Here is an 18,803-nt window from a genome sequence, read left to right as displayed (position 1 = left end):
TAATCTTGGAAGCACCAAATCTTGTTCTTAGCCGTTGGGAAGGGTTTTTATACTTGAAGAAACAACTCTGATGGGTGTTTGACAGATTCTGACCGTTGAAACAATTTGGAGTTCGTTCTAGCCGTTAATCTATCTTCTAGCTTTAAATTCAAATTTTCAGATAGAGAGCTCTTAGTCTATTAACATACTTCTTAGTCGATTAAGTTGGTTCTGTCTTCTGATCTCAGTTTCAAGCAGTAAGCTTTTAGTCGACTAACGATTCCTCTTAGTCGATTAAGTCGATTTTATTTCTGAACTTCGCTTCTGGCAGTAAGCACTTAGTTGACTAACAATATCTCTTAGATTAAGTTGGTTCTGTTTCTGAACTGGCCATCTTCACTTTTGAGTTTAGTTGACTTACTCCTTTGATTATCTGACTAAGTGCCTTCTGTTTTGTGGCTCAAATGTAGCTCTTCATTCTTATGGGATTTGATGTTTTCTTTTTAGTGATTATTTTATTGTTGGCATGCATTTTTCATCCTATACACTCAAGTAGCATAGTTAGACATAAATGAATGAGAATGTTTTATTATCATAAAAAACTAATGGAGTCATCAATGATGAAAAGATCAAATTACATTGAGATACTGTACACTAAAAGGTTAGTCAAACTATATTGAGTATCTTAACATTTAGGTGATCATGATGTATTGCTTGATGCCACTTATGATCTATAAATATATATATATATATAAATTCTTAATTGAATTAATTTATATTTATTGTCAACATGTTAGGCACTTAATGTGTCACGCAGATAAGGTGAATTGTCAAAATTAATTTGAGTTCAATTGGATGCGATTTAATTCATTTTATAGAGGCTTAATCCAATTAAATATTGGTTTAAATCAAATATGATTTGATGGGGTATTAAACAAAAGCCTAATTAGCCCAAGACATTTTCTAATTCTTGTTGGATATGAAATAGATTAATTCACTCTATAAAAGAATCCTTTACCTGCCTCTTGAACGTATAGAAGAGCTCTATTTTATTTTCTTATGTGTTGAGTTAGGATCACAACCAAAAAAAGAGAAACACAAGAGAGCTCAAAGTTGAGAGTTTGCTAGCACAAACATTGGCTTAAGGATTCACACACTCTTAGTGAAGAGATTTTGACAAATCACTATGTGGATCGCCATTAGAGAAAGGACAATTGTACTACCATGGTTTGATCAACCTTAGTTGGTGTACAAAGTAAAAAACAAAAAGACGAGGACTCCACCAACTAAAGTAGACATCAAACTTTTACGTATGTCGAAATATTTCTTTTGTGGTTTTTCTAGATTAATTTTAATTAAAGTGATCCATGGCTTAAGGGATTGAAATTTTAATAATATTCTATTGTGTATGATCACCTTAGCATGATTCGAATCCCCTTTAATATATTTTACTTTAGGAAGCCCTACTATGAAGTCAAGAGAGATACTTTCAATGGCTTGCTCTATACTGGTAGCGGTTCAACCATTCTTGTCGGCTTCTATCTCTCCACTTTGACTTGTTGGCAAAAAAGACATGTCTTGGTATATTCCATCACATTCTGTCGCATATAAGGCCAATGATACCCTTGTTTCAATAATGCAACAGTTTGTTGCTAACTTAGATGCCTAGCCCATGGAGTATTATGGCATTCCTACATCAACTTGTGCCTCAAGTCCCCTATTCTTGGGACAAAGATTCGTGGTCCTTTGTTAATAGAAGTCCATTTTCCACCCAAAAGTATTTGGACTTCCCACTCTCTACCAACTTCATAACGACGATTGCTTGGGGAAGTCAATCCAAGTTTACTTCAATATGATTGTGGATATCTGTGGTCACTTTGCTGGTTATCATTAGCATGATCACCCTAAGAATTGTGAACTCAGGCTTCCTATTGAAGGCATCTACCACACGGTTTGCCTTTCTAACTTCGTGCTCGAAAGAGAAATTAAATTTGGCCAGGAACTCATGCCATCTCTCTTACTTGCTTGTAAGTTTTGGTTGTGTGAGGAAGTGACTTACAACAATGTTGTCAGTCTTAACTACGAATTGCAATCTTAGCAAGTAATGTCACCAAGCCTGTAAACAGTGAATCACTACCAGTAGTTTTTTTTCCTGTGCCATGTATCTCCTCTTAGCTTCGTTTAATTTATGACTTTCAAAAACATTTGGGGTGTCCTTCTTATAACAACACTCTTCCAAAGGCAAAGTCTGATGCATTCATCTATACCTCAAAGGGTTTTTCGATATTAGGGAGTTCTAAAATAGGATCCGTCATCATTGTGTCTTTCAAGCCTTCGAAGGCTTCTTTGCACTACTGTGTCCAACTCCATTTATATTCCTTCTTTAACAATTATGTGAGTAATACCATCTTTTTTCAATATCCCTCCACGAATCTCCAATAATAATTGGCTAGTCATAAGAACGAACGAAGCTCAATTGTATTCTTAAAGGTGACCCACTCTTTAATAGCCTTCACTTTCTGCATATCCATCTGTATGTACCCTTATTCGATTAGGTGGCCAAGGAATTGAATCTGGGTTTGCGTGAATGCACATTTCTCTTTTTTCACTTACAACTTGTTATAGAAGCATAACCTTTGGAAGATTTGCCATAAATGCCTTTGATGCTCATCTAAGGTTGAATTGTACACCATGATAGCATCCAAGTAAATTACCATGAACTTGTCGAAATAATCATGGAAAACTTGATTCATTAATGTGCAAAAGTGGCAGAAGCATTGGTTAGTTAAAAGGCATAACAAGAAATTCAAATGCACCATACCGCGTCATACAGGTGGTTTTCGGTTCATCTCCCTCGGCAGCTTTTACTTGATGGTAGCCCAATCTCAAATCTAATTTGGAGACATACTTTCCATGACTTAGCTAATCAAAGAGATTTGCTATAAGGGGAATTGGATATTTATTCTTGATTGTGGCTTTGTTCAGAGCTCGACAATCCACGCATAACCATAAACTCCCATCTTGCTTTTTTTGAAAAAGCACTGAGGACCCAAATGATGCCTCTGATAGTCGAATGAATCTGGTTTGAATCAGTTCATCTAATTGCTTCTTTAGCTTTGCTAACTTTGAGGGAGCCATTTTGTATGGCATTTTTACAGGTGGCTTAACGCTTGAGAGTAATTCTATCTCATGATCAATAGCTTGTTAAGGTGGTAGAACCTTAAGTAGTTGTTCTAGCATCATATCCTGAAATTCTTCCAAAACTAGCTTCACTCCCTCGAATATTAGATTTGTAATATTTTCATATTTGTAGATGGCCATGACCACATAGGAGGGTTATGCTTTCTTGAACTAGATAGTTAATATAATCCTCTTCCCACTCTTAGAAGAGCCATCCTGTATGGCCTTATTGCAAGTGGCTTAATGCTTGGGAGTAATTCTATCTCATGATCAACAGCTTGTCAAGGTGGTAGAACCTTATATAGTTGTTCTAGCATCATATCTTGAAAATTTTCTAAAATTAGCTTCACTCCCTCAGATATTGGATTTGTACTATCTCCACCTTTATAAATGGGCATGACCACATAGAAAGGTTTTCCTCTCTTGAACTAGATAATTGATATAATCCTCTTCCTACTATTAGGTAGAATTGTAGTAGGTACCACACATGGTTGTTTCTTGAGAACATTATACAAATAGGCATGACCATATAAGAGGGTTCTCTTTTCTTGAATTAGATAGCTAATATAATCCTCTTCCCACTCTTAGAGGAGCCATCCTGTATGGCCTTTTTGCAGGTGGCTTAACATTTGGGAGTAATTCTATCTCATGATCAATAGCTTGTCTAGGTGGTAAAGCCTTAGGTAGTTGTTCTGGCATCATATCCTGAAATTCTTCCAAAACTAGCTTCACTCCCTCAGATATTGGAATTGTACTATCTCCGCCTTTGTAGATGAGCATGACCATCTATGAGGGTTCTTCTTTCTTGAACTGGATAGTTGATATAATCCTCTTCCCACTCTTGGATAGAATTATAGTCGATACCACACATGGTTGTTCCCTAAAAACATTAGATAACTCGCAACAGGAAATGGGATGCCTTATGCTTTTGTCATAAAATCCAAGCTCAAGACAACATCAAAGTACTCTATGGTGGCTATAGTCATGTTCACTTTCCCTTATCAAGAACCAATCTTAACCTTTACATCTTTGGAGTTCCCCATAATAGCTAAAATTGGTGAGTTGACGTTAAGACCACATCTCTTTACCTTTCTCGAGATGATGAAGGTATTAGAAGCCTTTGTGTATAGCATGGCTTTGATCTTTTTATCATTAACAAACACATCCACATACATGAGACCTCATTGAAGATCTTTCTTAATCTTTTCTAATTATGCTTGCAATGCACTAAGGAATAGAATAGAACCCATACGTGTCGGCTCCTCTTAAAATTCCTCAATTGAGTTTTGGTCTCGAGGTGCTACTACATTAGTTGTACATATCGTGTTAAGAGCTACTTGATGTGGGCATTCAGCTACTTGATGAGGTCTATTGTAGAGACAACAAGATATTGGGGCTTGAGGTTTGAAGCCTTACTACTTAGTTGCTCTTGGTTGTGGTGTGTCCCGAATAGGTGGTCTCCTTTCTCTTCCCTCACTTGAGGGTCTGCTAACTATTGGAAATTTTGCCCCACTATTGGAGCTAGAGCTACTAGTTCTAAATGGAGGGTCCTTCTGTTTATGAGAGTTATCAGTATAATCAGTAAGATGTTCAACGACTATCATTGTTGAAGCCACTTCTTGTACCTTTTACAGTTATAACTCTGTCTTCACCCATCACTTTAGACCCTCGAGAAAATAGAACAACTTATCATTCTTGATTATGCCCTCAATATCTAACATTAAGGTAGAGAAGTTCTGTACAAATTCTCATACTGACTCGGTTTATGTAAGCTCTCGTAACTTTCACCGAGCTATGTACTCTACATTGTCATGGAAAAACTAGTTTTTCGATTCTCGCTTTAGGTTTGCCCATCTTTTTATGTGGCATTCACCATTAATGAATTTGGAACGCCACCATAATTTGGCATCTCATGCAAGATACATTACGGCTATCGTCACTCTATCTTCCTCTGACTCAGTACGCACAGCCCAAAACAACTGCTCAATATCAAAAAGGAAGTTCTCTAGCTTTTTTGAATCTCTAACCCCTTCATATCACTTTAGCCCTTTTCCTTCGATCTCTTTGTTTTGTACTATTATTACTTGTAGCAATAATCAAGAGGTTTATTGGAGCTTTTAATTCTCCAAACTCACCTTGGAGAGTGCTTAACGCGTCCCTGGTTTCATCACTCAAAGTAACTATCATTTCAGATAATTCCTTCTAGATTGTCTCAATTTCGTCTATCCCTTCACATGGGACTGTATGAGCTTTTATTGCAGCCACTGCAACCTCAAACTCATCAATTTTCTGATCGTCCTTTAGTGTATTTCACATGGTCACCATGTCTATTCTTTCACTTAGCACATCTCGGTCATATTCTGATATCAACTGTCGCGAACTACGCTTATTCACTTAAGTATGTGATAGTTCGTGTAGTGCTTGAGTGGACGCTTCCATGCAAGCCAGGCAATAACTTGTTTATATATGAGCAAACATCAACAATACCCACAAATTAGATTAAAGGTAACACACATCGAAATCATAGGGCATACTTAATGTTATATACGCAAACATTAAAGCCATATAAAGAAAAATGTTTTATTAATATGAAAATGAGTACAATGGCACCTAGAGATGCCATTATCAGGTCATAGAGGTAGCCTTAGATGATTCACTATAAACATACTTTTACCAATGAGACATCCCAACAATTTGTTGACTGTTCACCTCCTATAAAGAGTTTATGAGGATTTACAAGTATTTCACCAACAACCATTACAATGTGTGAGATGGGAACATTCTCTTCCTAAAGGGTTTTCCCCTAAAAACTTAACAAGTATTTATAGAATTGTCACCAAATATCATTACAATATTTGAAACTCCATTATAGATACAAAAAACTTAATCTCCTATGTAATTCTACATTGTCATCGCCTTATACAAGGTTGGTTCATGACACACATCATCTTTGATTATGCTAAATTGTATATTAAGTATCCTTGGATCACATGTAGAAAAATGACATCAATTGTGATTAATCATATTCAAATATGATAAATTTTATCCCACAGGATTTTTTTATTATATTTGTGTGATTAATTAGGATGAAATAACAAATTAGTTTTCTTAATTTACCCACAGGAATTAAGAAAAGGAATATTATTTGATAGTTTCATCATGAAGTTTGTATATGAATCTTTTAAATAAAACTTGGCCCACAAGCAATTTTTATTTGTTATTTGGTTCATATTTTTAAGCAATATTTACATGTTTTACATTGGTAAAATATAACATACGTTTAATTGCCTTAATTTCTATGACATAAGCATGTATGTTTGGTTTTTTTTTATACAGTTATACAACTTGTGAATTTTTCTGATATCAAATGTGATATTCTCGATTTAAATGGTGATAACTATAAAATATGGAAGGAGAGGATTCTTCTCCAATTAGGGTGGATGGATATTGATTACGTTATTTGGAAGGATGAACCACCTACACCTACTAATACTAGCACTCAGGATGAAATCGCTCTTTATAAACGATGAGAGTGATCCAATCGTCTTAGTATGATGTTCATAAAGATAAAAATTTTTATTGGTACATATGGTTCAATAGGAAAGCGTGTAATGTGAAGGAACTGCTAAAGGCTATTAATGAACAATTTGAGTCTTCAAATAAGGCCCTAACTAACACCATATGACAAAGTTATCATTAATGGAGCTCACTAGTGTTAGAGGTGTGCATGAGCACATCATGCAAATGAGGGACATTGAGGCTCAACTGAAGTCTCTTGAGGTTGAGATGTCTAAATCTTTCCTTGTGCACTTCATTCTAAATTCTCTTCCATATTAATATGGAGCTTTCAAAATCTTTTATAACACACACAAGGAAAAATGGTCAATTAATGAACTTTTGACCACGTGTGTTTAAGAGGAAAGTAGGCTGATTGTGGAATCGGGCAAAAGTGCACATATGGCAACACAAGGAAAGAATAAATGGCAAGGAGAACAAAAGGGAAAGGGTAAAATACCCATCTAAACTAATGTTAAGAAGGAATCCAAATGTTTCTTCTATAAAAAGAAAAGGCACATGAAGAAAGATTACGTTAAATTTAAGGCTTGACTTGAGAAAAAAGGTAATGTAATCTCACTTGTTTGTTATGAATCTAATATGGTTGATGTTTGTCAAAACACTTGTGGATTGATTCTAGTTCTACAATCCATATTTCAAATACCTTGCAAGGCTTCCGATACTAAAGGAATCTAGTGGGTAGTGAGCAATGCATTTATTCAGGAAACAAGATACGCTCACATGTGGAAGCAATTGGAACATGCAGATTGATTTTAGATTCTGGTTTTGTTTTGAATTTGGTAATAACATTTTATATTCCAAGTTTCTTTAGAAATTTTATTTCAGTTTCAAGACTTGTACCATTTGGTTTTTCCTTTAACTTTTCAGATACTTCCTTTAATTTATTTATAAATTTTTTGAATTAATTTGCAAGACAATGCCTTTTATAATGCAGTGCATGTTTATAATAATGCTAGTATTAAACGATATGTTATGAATGAAAATTCTTCTATTTTGAAACACTAAAGATTGTGACATATATCCATAAAGAGGATTAAAAGATTGGTGAATGATGGAGTACTCAGTATTCTGAATTTTATTGATTTTGATGTTTGTGTGGACTGCATAAAGGGAAAGCTAACTAACAAGACAAAGAAAGGTGCCAAGAGGAGTTTGGACATATTGGAGATCATACATATAGATATTTGTAGTTTAGATATGGACTTGTATGGTCAGAAATACTTTATTTCTTTTATAAATGACTATTCGCGATATATGTATCTTTACTTGCTTCATATTAAGAATGAAGTATTAGATGCCTTTAAGGTATTTAAAGCTGAAGGAGTGTGACAATGCGGGAAGCAAATTAAGATCGTGAGATCAGATTGAGGTGGAAAATATTATGATAGATATATTAAGGATGGACAAGCACTTGGTCCATTTGTGAAGTTTCTTGAGGAGTATGGGATAGTGGCCCAATACACCATGCTTGGATCTTTATACTAGAATGGTGTAGCAGAAAAAAGAAACTGAATATTGATGGACATGGTGCGGAGTATGCTTAACAACTCCAAGCTTCTTAAATTCTTGTAGACTGAAGCTCTTAAAACGACAATGTATATATTGAATTGAGTTCTAACCAAGGTTGTTCCTAAAACACCATTTGCATTATGGAAAGGTTGGAAACCAAGTTTGTGACATATACACATTTGGGGATGCCTATATGAAGTAAGAGTTTATAATCCACAAGAAAAGAAATTGGACCCTAGGACCATAAGTGGCTATTTCATTGGATATGTTGAAAGGTCCAAAAGGTACAGATTTTATTGTCCATCTCATAGCACTAGGATTGTAGAATCAAGAAATGCAAAGTTTCTTGAAAATGACTTGATCAGTGGGAGTGATCAATCTCAAAACTTAATTTTTGATAAGAATCATTGTGATATTCAAACTCCTAGTTCAAGTGACAGATTCATTGTCATTCATAACACCCCTCAAATTCAAATGGGTGTTGTACAACCAATTGTTGTAGTTCCACAAGTTGCTAATGACGATCTAGTAGATCCTGTTGTTCAACAATTGCCAGAGATTATTGAACAACCAATTGTGCAACATGCTCCTCAAGAGGATGTTAATACAACATTAAGAACATCAACTAGGATAAAGAAATCAATAATCTTTAGTGATTACATTGTGTATCTACAAGAAGCTGACTATAATGTTGGAGCCAAAAATGATCTTAAAACATTTTCACAAGCCATGAGTTGCAAAGAATTTGAATTGTGATACAATGTCATGAAAAATGAGATGAATTCTGTGGCATCTAACAGAGTCCAAAATCTTGTTGAGTTGCCTAATGGTGCAAAGGCCATTGGATGTAAAAAGGTTTTTAAAACAAAAAAAGATTCATTAGACAACATTAAGAGATGTAAAGCAAGACTCGTTGCTAAGGGTTTCACTTAAAAGAAAAGAATCAATTAAACAAAGACCTTTTCTTTTGTATCTATGAAAGATTCTCTTCGTGCCATTATGGCATTAGTTGCCCATTTTGATTGGGAACTACATCAAATAGAAGTGAAAACAGCATTCCTCAATGGGGACTTAGAGGAGGAGGTTTATATGAACAACTAGAAGGATTCTCCTCCAATAATGGTGAGCATTTGGTGTGCAAGCTCAAGAAATTCGTATATGGATTAAAACAAGCGTCCCGTCAATGATATTTGAAATTTCATGATGTCATCTCTTCATTTGGTTTTATAAAGAACATCACGAATCAATGCATATATCAGAAGGTTAATGGGACTAAAATTTGTTTCCTTATTCTATATGTGGATGATATTCTACTTGCAACCAATGATAAAGGGTTGTTACATGAGGTGAAACAATTTCTCTCTAAGAATTTTGATATGAATCTTATGTCATTAGAATTAAGATCCATAGGGACAAATCTCAAAGCATTTTGGGTCTATCTCAAGAAACCTATATTAATAAGAATTTAAAGAGGTTTCAAATGAACGATTATTCATCGAGTGTAGCACCCATTGTGAAGGGTGACAGGTTCAATTTGAACCAATGCCCGAAAAATGAGCTTGAAAGGGAATAAATGCAAAACATTTCGTATGCTTCTACTGTTGGAAGCCTAATGTATGCTCAAGTTTATACAAGACCTGACATTGCATTTGCTATTGGAATATTAGGTAGATATCAAAGTAACCTAGGTATGGACTATTAAAGAGCTGCAAAGAAGGTGATGAGGTACCTTAAAGGGACCAAAGATTACATGCTTATGTATAAGTGAATTGACACCCTGGAGGTAATTGGTTACTTGGATTCGAATTTCGTTAGGTGTGTTGATTCACAAAAATCAACATTTGGATATGTTTTTATGTTTGTTGGCGAAACCGTGTCTTGGAAGCGTGCAAAGCAGACTTTAACTACTACTTCTACCATGAAGGCTGAGTTGGTTTCTTGTTTTGAGGTTACCACACATAGTGTATGGTTGAAGAGTTTCATATATGGGTTTAGAATTGTGGATTCCATTTCTAAGCCATTGAGGATGTATTATGACAATTCAGTTTTGGTTTTCTTAGCTAAAAATAACAAAAGTGGTAGTCGAAGTAAACACATTGAGATCAAGTATTTAGCCATAAGCGAATGTGTTAGGGAACACAAAGTGGTCATTGAGCACGTTAGCACTGAATTGATGATTATTGATCCTTTAACAAAGGGCATGCCACCAATGAAATTTAAGGATCATGTAGCACGAATGGACTTGGTTCTATCTTTTGATTTTTGTTGTATGGATTTTTATTAATTGTATTGAAACTCTTATTCGTTTGTGTGTTTTCTCATCATTTTGTACACATTTATTTTGAGAATAACAATCATTATTGCACCTAGAATAAACATATGGTTTATTCATTAAGTTATGATGGGCTGACATTAAGGAAATAGAATGCATAGTGATGCAAAGAAGACAATGCTCATTTTTAAAGGACTTATTGCCATGATTCATGTATTTTGTTTCTTTTCTTAAGAAGAAGGATTCGTGGACTTTTGGGTATTATTAAGTAAAATATATGGACTAAGTGGGAGAATGTTAGTTACCCACGTTAAGTTATGGTTCGCATATCACCCATTCTCCATTAACCTTCTATTAACTACTTTGACACATGTACACTTTCTTTGTTTCGATTATGTCTTTGATGGGAAGATGATATATATATATATATATATATATAAAAGAAAACAGAGTATGGGTCCCTAAGCTCAACATTTTTCAAAAAAACATTCCATTTAAGTGAGATTGCTAGAATTTAGAAGTGTCTTTTTACAAAGAGCTCATTCCCATGACATTAGTGGCTGGAGGTCAGTATCTAATTCCGCATTTTGATTTTTCTATATGCTAATTTTATTAACATGCATATATATAGGCATCAATGTTGTCTATTGACAAAAGATAAAACCCTCAATATCTTTGGTTGGTTTAACAAAAACCCAACATTTTGCAAATTTGCATTAAGAAACAACCCAAAAGCTGGAAAAGTTACTACAAGCCAAATCAAACGTAAATGCACTTTTGTTCAAGTCAAAACCAAAAAAGAATACAAAAAGTTTATGTCTAAATTTCTTCGATGGGTGGATTTTAAAGAAAAGAAGAAGAAGAAAAAAAAAGGCCATAGAGCCTTCTGTTGACATATCAAGTCATCCAAAAACCAAAAAAGATGATGGCTATAAAATCTTTCTTCCCATTAGTTATCAAAAATAAAAAGCAAAACAACAAAATAACTTTCGATGATCTCGCATTTTCAACACTCAAAAGATGAAACAACTAAAATCTTTTGATTTTAGAAAAAAACTACTTTCGACTCCATATTAATGGGCTCTTCAAAATATGTTACTTCAATAGTAAGTTTCAACAATTATAAAGGAGTACATGTTCTCGAATTTTATTCAAAAATTTTAGACTTTAGAATTAGAATTTCTTTTTCCCCATGTAAACTTTTTTTTTATGGTCTCAAAAATAACTTCAAATTATCAAATTTCTTCATATATATATATACATATAGGATTATAATATTGTTAAAGCCCGTAAGTACGTAAATAACCAATTGAAGCACTAGAAACTAGCATGAAATCTGTGTTCTGCTTCCTTTTCGTTTGGTTTAGTGCCCTTGCTGATAATTCTTACAGCGAAGGTACAAAAATTGAGAGAGTACACAGTTTCTAAGCCACATCATGCTAAAGCTCACTCATATGAATAAGCTAAACCTATTCGTTGTACGTGGGCTGCTCTTGCTACACGCGATGTTTAATTCACTTCTTGATGAGCCTACCCCAGCCCAGCCTGATGTTCTACCTTTCCACTAAATTATTATTGTTTTATTAGGCCAATAATTCTGTGAGGATACTAAATAAAAAAGTGACGCAACGATATCGCAATGCACCCCGCCAAAATGGAATAGGACGTTTCTTGCACGCGATTACCAAGAGTCGCGTCTTATAAACGACGACCGCTGTATCCTCCCCACTTCAACGGCGTATTATTAAACTTCCTTCCTCCTGCGTCTTCCTCGCTCTCTCCATCACACTGCTATTCATTTTATTCTTCAGAAAAACGAACAAATGGATTCTTTTTCTTCTTCGTTCAACTCCTTCTTGAATCACTTCCGCGCTTCTGCCAATTCGTTCCTTTCACAATTCGAGCCTCTGGCTCTGCTTCTCGCCCCTCTCCTCACTCTCCTCGTCGCGCGTTTTCTTCAGTCGTTTCTTTCCGTTATTCACGAGAAAGGACTCAAAGCTACGTTCCTGGGTTTTTTCATGAGCTCCATCAAGTAATTTATCACATTTATTTATTAGATTAATTATAGTTTCAGAGGAGTTATTCAGTTTGATTAACTAATTCCGTTGTTTTCCATTCTGTCAAAAAAAAAAAAGGTTGATTCCTGGTGTTAAGAGTTATGTTGATGCCGAGAAGCAGAAGGTTAGATTTATTTAATTTTTTAAAAAATTTAAGTTAAACCTATTGACTTTTTTTGGCATTTATACATGTAGTTATAGATTCTCCTTATTGTGGATTCAATAATGGTGAGTTTTGATTCGTTGCAAACATTAGAAAATTGTTTTTTCTTTTTTTGTTTGGGCAATAAATGAAAGAATATAGTACTAATTGAATTAGGAGTACCTGGAAGCATTTAATAAGCGTCTGCTGAGTTGCAGTTATTGCATTTGTTATTATATTGTTATGTTGGTGCCTTTGTGGGCCTTTGAACAGGAGAATTCGATGGATCAGTTTTGACTGATCTGATTTGTTGATTGATTAAACACATATATGAATGGCTACTATACAGTTAGTTGGATTTATTCAGTTGCGTTTATTTGACATCATAGACTATCATTTTAGCCTTTCTCAGTGTCAATTGATTGTATGACGTTTTCTGGTATTACAGTTACAGTAGCAGGTGCTGTTTAGAATTTTCTCTCTGCTTGAGATAAAGTATTTTTACCTACTTTTCTTGCATTTACTAAGGAAATTATAAATAGATAAGATGCTTGAGTTTGGCTTGTGAAACTATAGTGCAGCAACTGTATGCTTGTTTGGTGTTTTTCAAGACTGGAAACTTACTGTGTCATTGTTTAAACTAAGCATCAGTACTGATTTCATAAAAATGTAAAGAGGCAAAGAGAGATTTGAAATGTTGGAACATTAATGTAGAATGACTGAAGCCTGATTGACCCCAGCAAGGGCATTGTTTTGTTTATTATTAAGTGATTTCAGTGGAAGCTAAGTGTTTTGTAAGCTCATTTGACCATTATGTTTTCCTCCGTATGGATGAAACATCGCAGAAGTGCATAATTATCCAGTCTAACCCAAAGTAAAGAAGGCTTATCATTGTTGTTATACACTTGTAGACACTCTCATGTTCACATTCTGGGGCTAGAATATTAATATTTTCTCTACTTGCAACTTGTTTTTAAAAAAATTTTGTTATGGATTTTACATTTCAGTGAATCAGATCTTAAATTCTGTCTGTCTCAAAAATTACCATGAATGTAATTTATCATACGTATTGGTCTGCCGAACAATGCAGGTTGTGGATAAGTTACATTCTGGCAGCAAATCCATTAGAGAAAACTGGAGGACCGACTTGCCAACCACAGGTTTAGGAGTAGGTGTTATAGATGAAATGAAAGATGAAAAGAGCAAGGATGTTGATTGGCAAGGAAAATGCTCTGGTACAGTGTATGTTTATAATTTTAGCTTCAGAACAATGTGTATATGTTCTTCTACATCAAATATATTTATCAGGATTTGTTTTGTGAATTGTGCTTGAGCTTGATAAATTCTTGGTTTACTGTGGTCCAGCTACATTGGTGGAAGTGAATCTGAAGGGCATTTTTCTTTGATCAATGAGGCATGTTCAATGTTAGTAAGATAGCACAAATTTATCATTGTTTATTATTCCTAAGAAGATCATCTCTAATCTGTTATAATTTGCAATGTTTTAAACTCACTTGATTTAAATATTACTGGTGAGAGAATTTTAGATGAATCAGAAGTTGCATTGAATCACTTGACACTATCTTATTTTTCCAAGAAAGTTTGCTCATAGACTTCTTCGTGCCTCTGTTGAAATTGATATTCTTTCTATTATAGTAACTTCAAGGAGATCAGGTCTGCCCCACTCTTCTTTCAGTTACCCATCCTTAAGATGCTGTTGACTATTTTCAGGTTTGCACATACCAATCCATTACATTTGGATGTGTTCAAGAGTGTGGCACGATTTGAGGCTGAAGTGGTTGCTATGACGGCTGCTCTACTTGGCAGTAAAGAGAAGGCTTCTGGAGGACAAGTTTGTGGAAACATGACATCAGGAGGAACTGAGAGCATACTGTTAGCAGTAAAAACATCTCGAGATTATATGAAGATGAAGAAGGGAATTACAAAGCCAGAAATGTATGTGTTTCTTCATATTTACTTCAATAACTTCATTAATTTATTATTGACCCTATTGTTATTAACTTGAATTATCCTATTTTCCAAGCATAGGATTATAGCTGAATCTGCACATTCAGCGTATGACAAGGCAGCACAATACTTTAACATCAAGCTGCGTCGTGTTCCTGTTGATAAGGAATTTCAAGCAGATGTGAAAGCAATCAGGCAACATATTAACAGAAATACAATCTTGGTACACATGCCTTTCCTATTTCCTGCATTCTTGTACTTGCGATCTTTGTTACCAAGTCAGCCTGACCAAAATCTCATGATAATGCAGATTGTTGGATCTGCACCTGGGTTTCCTCATGGCATCATTGACCCTATTGAGGTATGCCACTACTCACTACTTGTTTCATCTGGGAGGAAAAGCTTGTAAATGTAATTCGTTCATGTTACCTTTTACTTCGGTTTGTACTAAGAAAGTATGGCATCTTTCTTATAGGAGCTTGGTAAATTGGCTTATAGCTATGGAGTTTGTTTCCATGTTGACCTCTGTCTTGGTGGCTTTGTATTGCCTTTTGCTCATAAACTTGGGTATGTGCAGCTGAACTCTTGGTAATATTAGATTATATGCTTTATTTTCATTTCAGCATGGACTAAAATATTAGAATTGCAGTTGTTATTGTTGTGTTTGGTTCTTGTTCTTTAAAGGCATGCAGTTCTGTATTGTTGATTTGGTACCTTTTTCTCTCATTAAGTGACTGTTGATTCAGGTCATTTGAAAAAAAATTATTCAAATTGATGCCAGTCTGCTTTTAGTAGTTTTAATCTTCAACGAATAACAGGTTATGCACTCTATTCTGAAGAAGTTGTGAGTTTTCTTTCTGTAAGGGATTTGTTTATATTCTTTCTTACACAGTTATTGAATGCATTATGGTGTTCTTACTGACAGAAAAATGTCATCACATTGATTGACACCATTTTTTCCCTTTGAATGAAGAATTTATCAACTTGAGTATTTCATGCTGTTGAGTTGATGGTATGATCTGTGTAACTAGATACCAGGTGCCATTTCATTGGGGAACCTGAAAGTGTTATATGTGATTGGGGCTGCCTCTTTTTTCCTCTTTTCGGTGTGACATCATCAATTTGCCTTTTGTCAATTTTTTCTTAATTAGCATATGCCTTGCATGGATTACAGGTAGTGATTTCATCAATTGCTATAAGATTCTGTTTGGAGATATTTTTTTCTCACCATCAGATACATGATTGCTTCTTTGAAAATGTTATTGTTTTGTATTTGAACTGGAGCAAAAAGTATTTTGGGGAGTATAAGCTCTTAAAATCATTGTTTCTGTTCCATATCCATGTCTCAGGAGTGTCAGCTAAACTGAATTGATTATTACTTTTTCCCCTATCTTGTTAGGTACCCAATTCCATCTTTTGATTTCACTGTTATGGGAGTAACCTCAATTTCTGTGGATGTGCATAAATATGGGCTGGCTCCTAAAGGAACAAGTGTAGTTCTGTATAGAGATCATGATATTAGAAAGGTAAATATCAGTTATCCTTGAACAACATTGATTATAAGTAGTTGCAGAAGTAAAATCTAAAATTGGAGATTTCAAGGCGTATGTCTCCACTGACAACTGTAAATATTGTGTACAAGTTATATAATGCATATTGTCTCTTTCTGTTAGCTTTGGTTTTACCTTTTGGCTGTGCATATTGCATTCTCAAAAACTAAATGTGTAATGCCAAGATTAATTTTCTGACTCTGATAACATTGCATAAGTTGTAGATTTAATTTAAAATATTTGTCTAATATATTTTTTTAACACTTCTGATCAAGTTCTTTATGATATGCTTTTCTTGTCATGGCATCTTGGTTGGTGGCTACTAAATATTATGCTGGATTTCTTGGCCTACTATTCTCCAACAGCATCAATTTGTTGCTGGTAAGTAGAATCTCTGTTATAAAGGAAAAAGAAAAAAGAGAAGTAAACTTGAGGTGGAAAAGAAGGTGGACGGGAAATGCTTAGGGTTGTTTCAAACATTTAAATTTAGGCGCCAGATTGTTTCTAGGGGTCTTGAATGATTTTACACTATTTATAGTATTTCTGATCAACTGGGGCCATTTTGATCATTTGGTAAAATGAGACTGTTTTGAGACTGAAAGGCATTAGTTTAGTATCACTGGGAGGATAACTTTTAAAGGGAGTAGATACTGCATAGAAATGATTCTCTGGATGGTGAATTTATTTTTAAGTTTCATCTAAGAAATGTCTCATCAGTTCTCTGCCTTATGATTGTGCTTAATTATGTTTTCGTTTTATTGGTTGTACAGTTACTGAGTGGTCGGGAGGGCTTTATGTGTCTCCAACCATAGCAGGAAGCAGGCCTGGAGGATTGATTGCAGGAGCTTGGGCTGCAATGATGTCTCTGGGACAAGAAGGTAGCAAAATGCCTTTTTAGTCTGCAATGCTTGAAGCTACGAAATAGTCACCTACGTTATTGTTAGATTTATTCAAGTGCTCTGTTTCTGGGCTGATTATTGTTCCTTAACAACCCATAGGTTATTTGGAGAATACAAGAAATATCATGGAAGCATCAAAGATGATACAGAATGGGTTCGAATTCATTTCACATTTTCTACTGAATTCTCTAATTTTGAGATGAGGAGAATAACGGCCTCTTTAAATACAGGATAAAAGAGATTCCCGAGTTGTTTATAATTGGAAGGCCAGACATGACAATTGTGGCATTTGGTTCTGCTGTTCTGGACATATTTGAGGTAAATGATATCATGTCTTGCAAAGGGTGGCATTTGAATGCATTGCAGAGACCCAACAGGTGAGCCTTTCTGCCCAATTGTTTCTTTAATTTCTCATTGGATTGTTTGCCCTTCAACAGCGATTGGAGTAGTTAGTCATTTGAAATGAATTATACAAAATGGTTGGCCTTTGATTTGATTGATTAGATGTTTCTTTGATCGTGAATTTTAGCCTCCATCATAAATACTTTTTTTTTTTTTTGGGTGGTTATAGTGTATCATTCTTCATTCAAGTTGTATTAAAGTTAGAATCTATTTTATACTTTAACCTTGGTAAAGTTTTGTATTCTTGGACTGATTCTTTTCTTCCATGTGGTTGAATCAGCATTCATATCTGCATCACTCTTCAACATGTGCCAGTTGTTGATTTCTTCATCCAGGACCTGAGTGAAGCTGTACAAACCGTAAGCTTTTGTCACTTGAAAATACCAAGTTATATTTGCCATTCATTCACTGCCCAATAGTGTGCTGGACCATGGTTTCGTTTATAACTTATAATACTTCATCAGCTACATAAGCATGTTTGCTGGTCTTGCGGACAACTTTTGGTTCTATTGGCGCTTGATACGATGCTGAGTACTTGTTTAATTAGCTGGTTTGTTCAACTATGTTTGTTTCAGGTGAAAGAAAATCCCGGGCCTATAAGCGGAGGTTTAGCGCCCATATACGGGGCAGCAGGAAGGATGCCGGATAGAGGCATGGTCGAAGAATTGTTGGTAAATTACATGGACGGTACATGCTAGTACATGCTATTGCCATCGCCCTTCATCAGCTCTGATTGTTTTGCTTCTTCACATGCTATTAGTTTGTATAAGAATTGTGGTTAATTTATGATGGAAATAAATGCTCATTTGAGTGATGTTCCTTATGGTTCTATATATCTCATTCACTGAATTGATTCCCTTTTCAATAATTACTTTTATTAAAGATATTCAAGAGCATTTGCCGAACCTCATGAAACCTTTTTCTTTGAATTATTAGATCAGTACCCGAGCATATTGTGGGGACAAAATTTGTCATATAAATTAATCATTTTTTAATATTTCAGTAACATTTCCGTTTTTATATATTTTAGGTAATTTTTTCTTTTTTAAACGCAAATCAATTAAATTTTTATAGTTATAAGGTACACTTATCTATTCATATAATAATGAAAAAAAAGTATAATGTTCAAAAAATGTTTTAAATTATTTAAATTTTTTATTACGTTTAATCAAGTTCATGTATTTTTATTTTGAGTTAAATAAGTTTTTATGATTAATAGTTGATTAATTGTTTTTAGTAAAAATTGTCACTTTCTATTTTATATCTACA

General features: G+C 34.6%; 1 protein-coding gene across 1 annotated transcript; it reads left to right on the top strand.

The window, feature by feature from the left end:
* On the top strand, positions 12,168-18,418 carry LOC18608940 (sphingosine-1-phosphate lyase). Its single transcript, XM_007043860.2, has 15 exons — positions 12,168-12,548; positions 12,652-12,697; positions 13,806-13,957; positions 14,081-14,140; positions 14,447-14,671; positions 14,765-14,906; positions 14,994-15,044; positions 15,159-15,250; positions 16,083-16,209; positions 16,599-16,614; positions 17,004-17,111; positions 17,232-17,286; positions 17,363-17,509; positions 17,815-17,893; positions 18,110-18,418. Exons 1-15 carry the CDS (start codon positions 12,340-12,342, stop codon positions 18,230-18,232), a joined length of 1,632 nt encoding a protein of 543 aa, XP_007043922.2. The 5' UTR covers positions 12,168-12,339; the 3' UTR covers positions 18,233-18,418.

Source organism: Theobroma cacao, chromosome 2 (assembly GCF_000208745.1).
Source record: "Theobroma cacao cultivar B97-61/B2 chromosome 2, Criollo_cocoa_genome_V2, whole genome shotgun sequence".
Taxonomy (NCBI): domain Eukaryota; kingdom Viridiplantae; phylum Streptophyta; class Magnoliopsida; order Malvales; family Malvaceae; genus Theobroma; species Theobroma cacao.
This window is presented reverse-complemented; position numbering and strand designations above follow the sequence as displayed.

Bases quoted from the DNA above. Each gene is read 5' to 3' on its own strand.
- LOC18608940 (XM_007043860.2), top strand. From the start codon at position 12,340: ATGGATTCTTTTTCTTCTTCGTTCAACTCCTTCTTGAATCACTTCCGC. The intron at 14,141-14,446 runs GTTAGTAAGATA...GACTATTTTCAG, and splicing joins ATCAATGAGGCATGTTCAAT to GTTTGCACATACCAATCCAT. The intron at 17,894-18,109 runs GTAAGCTTTTGT...TGTTTGTTTCAG, and splicing joins TGAGTGAAGCTGTACAAACC to GTGAAAGAAAATCCCGGGCC.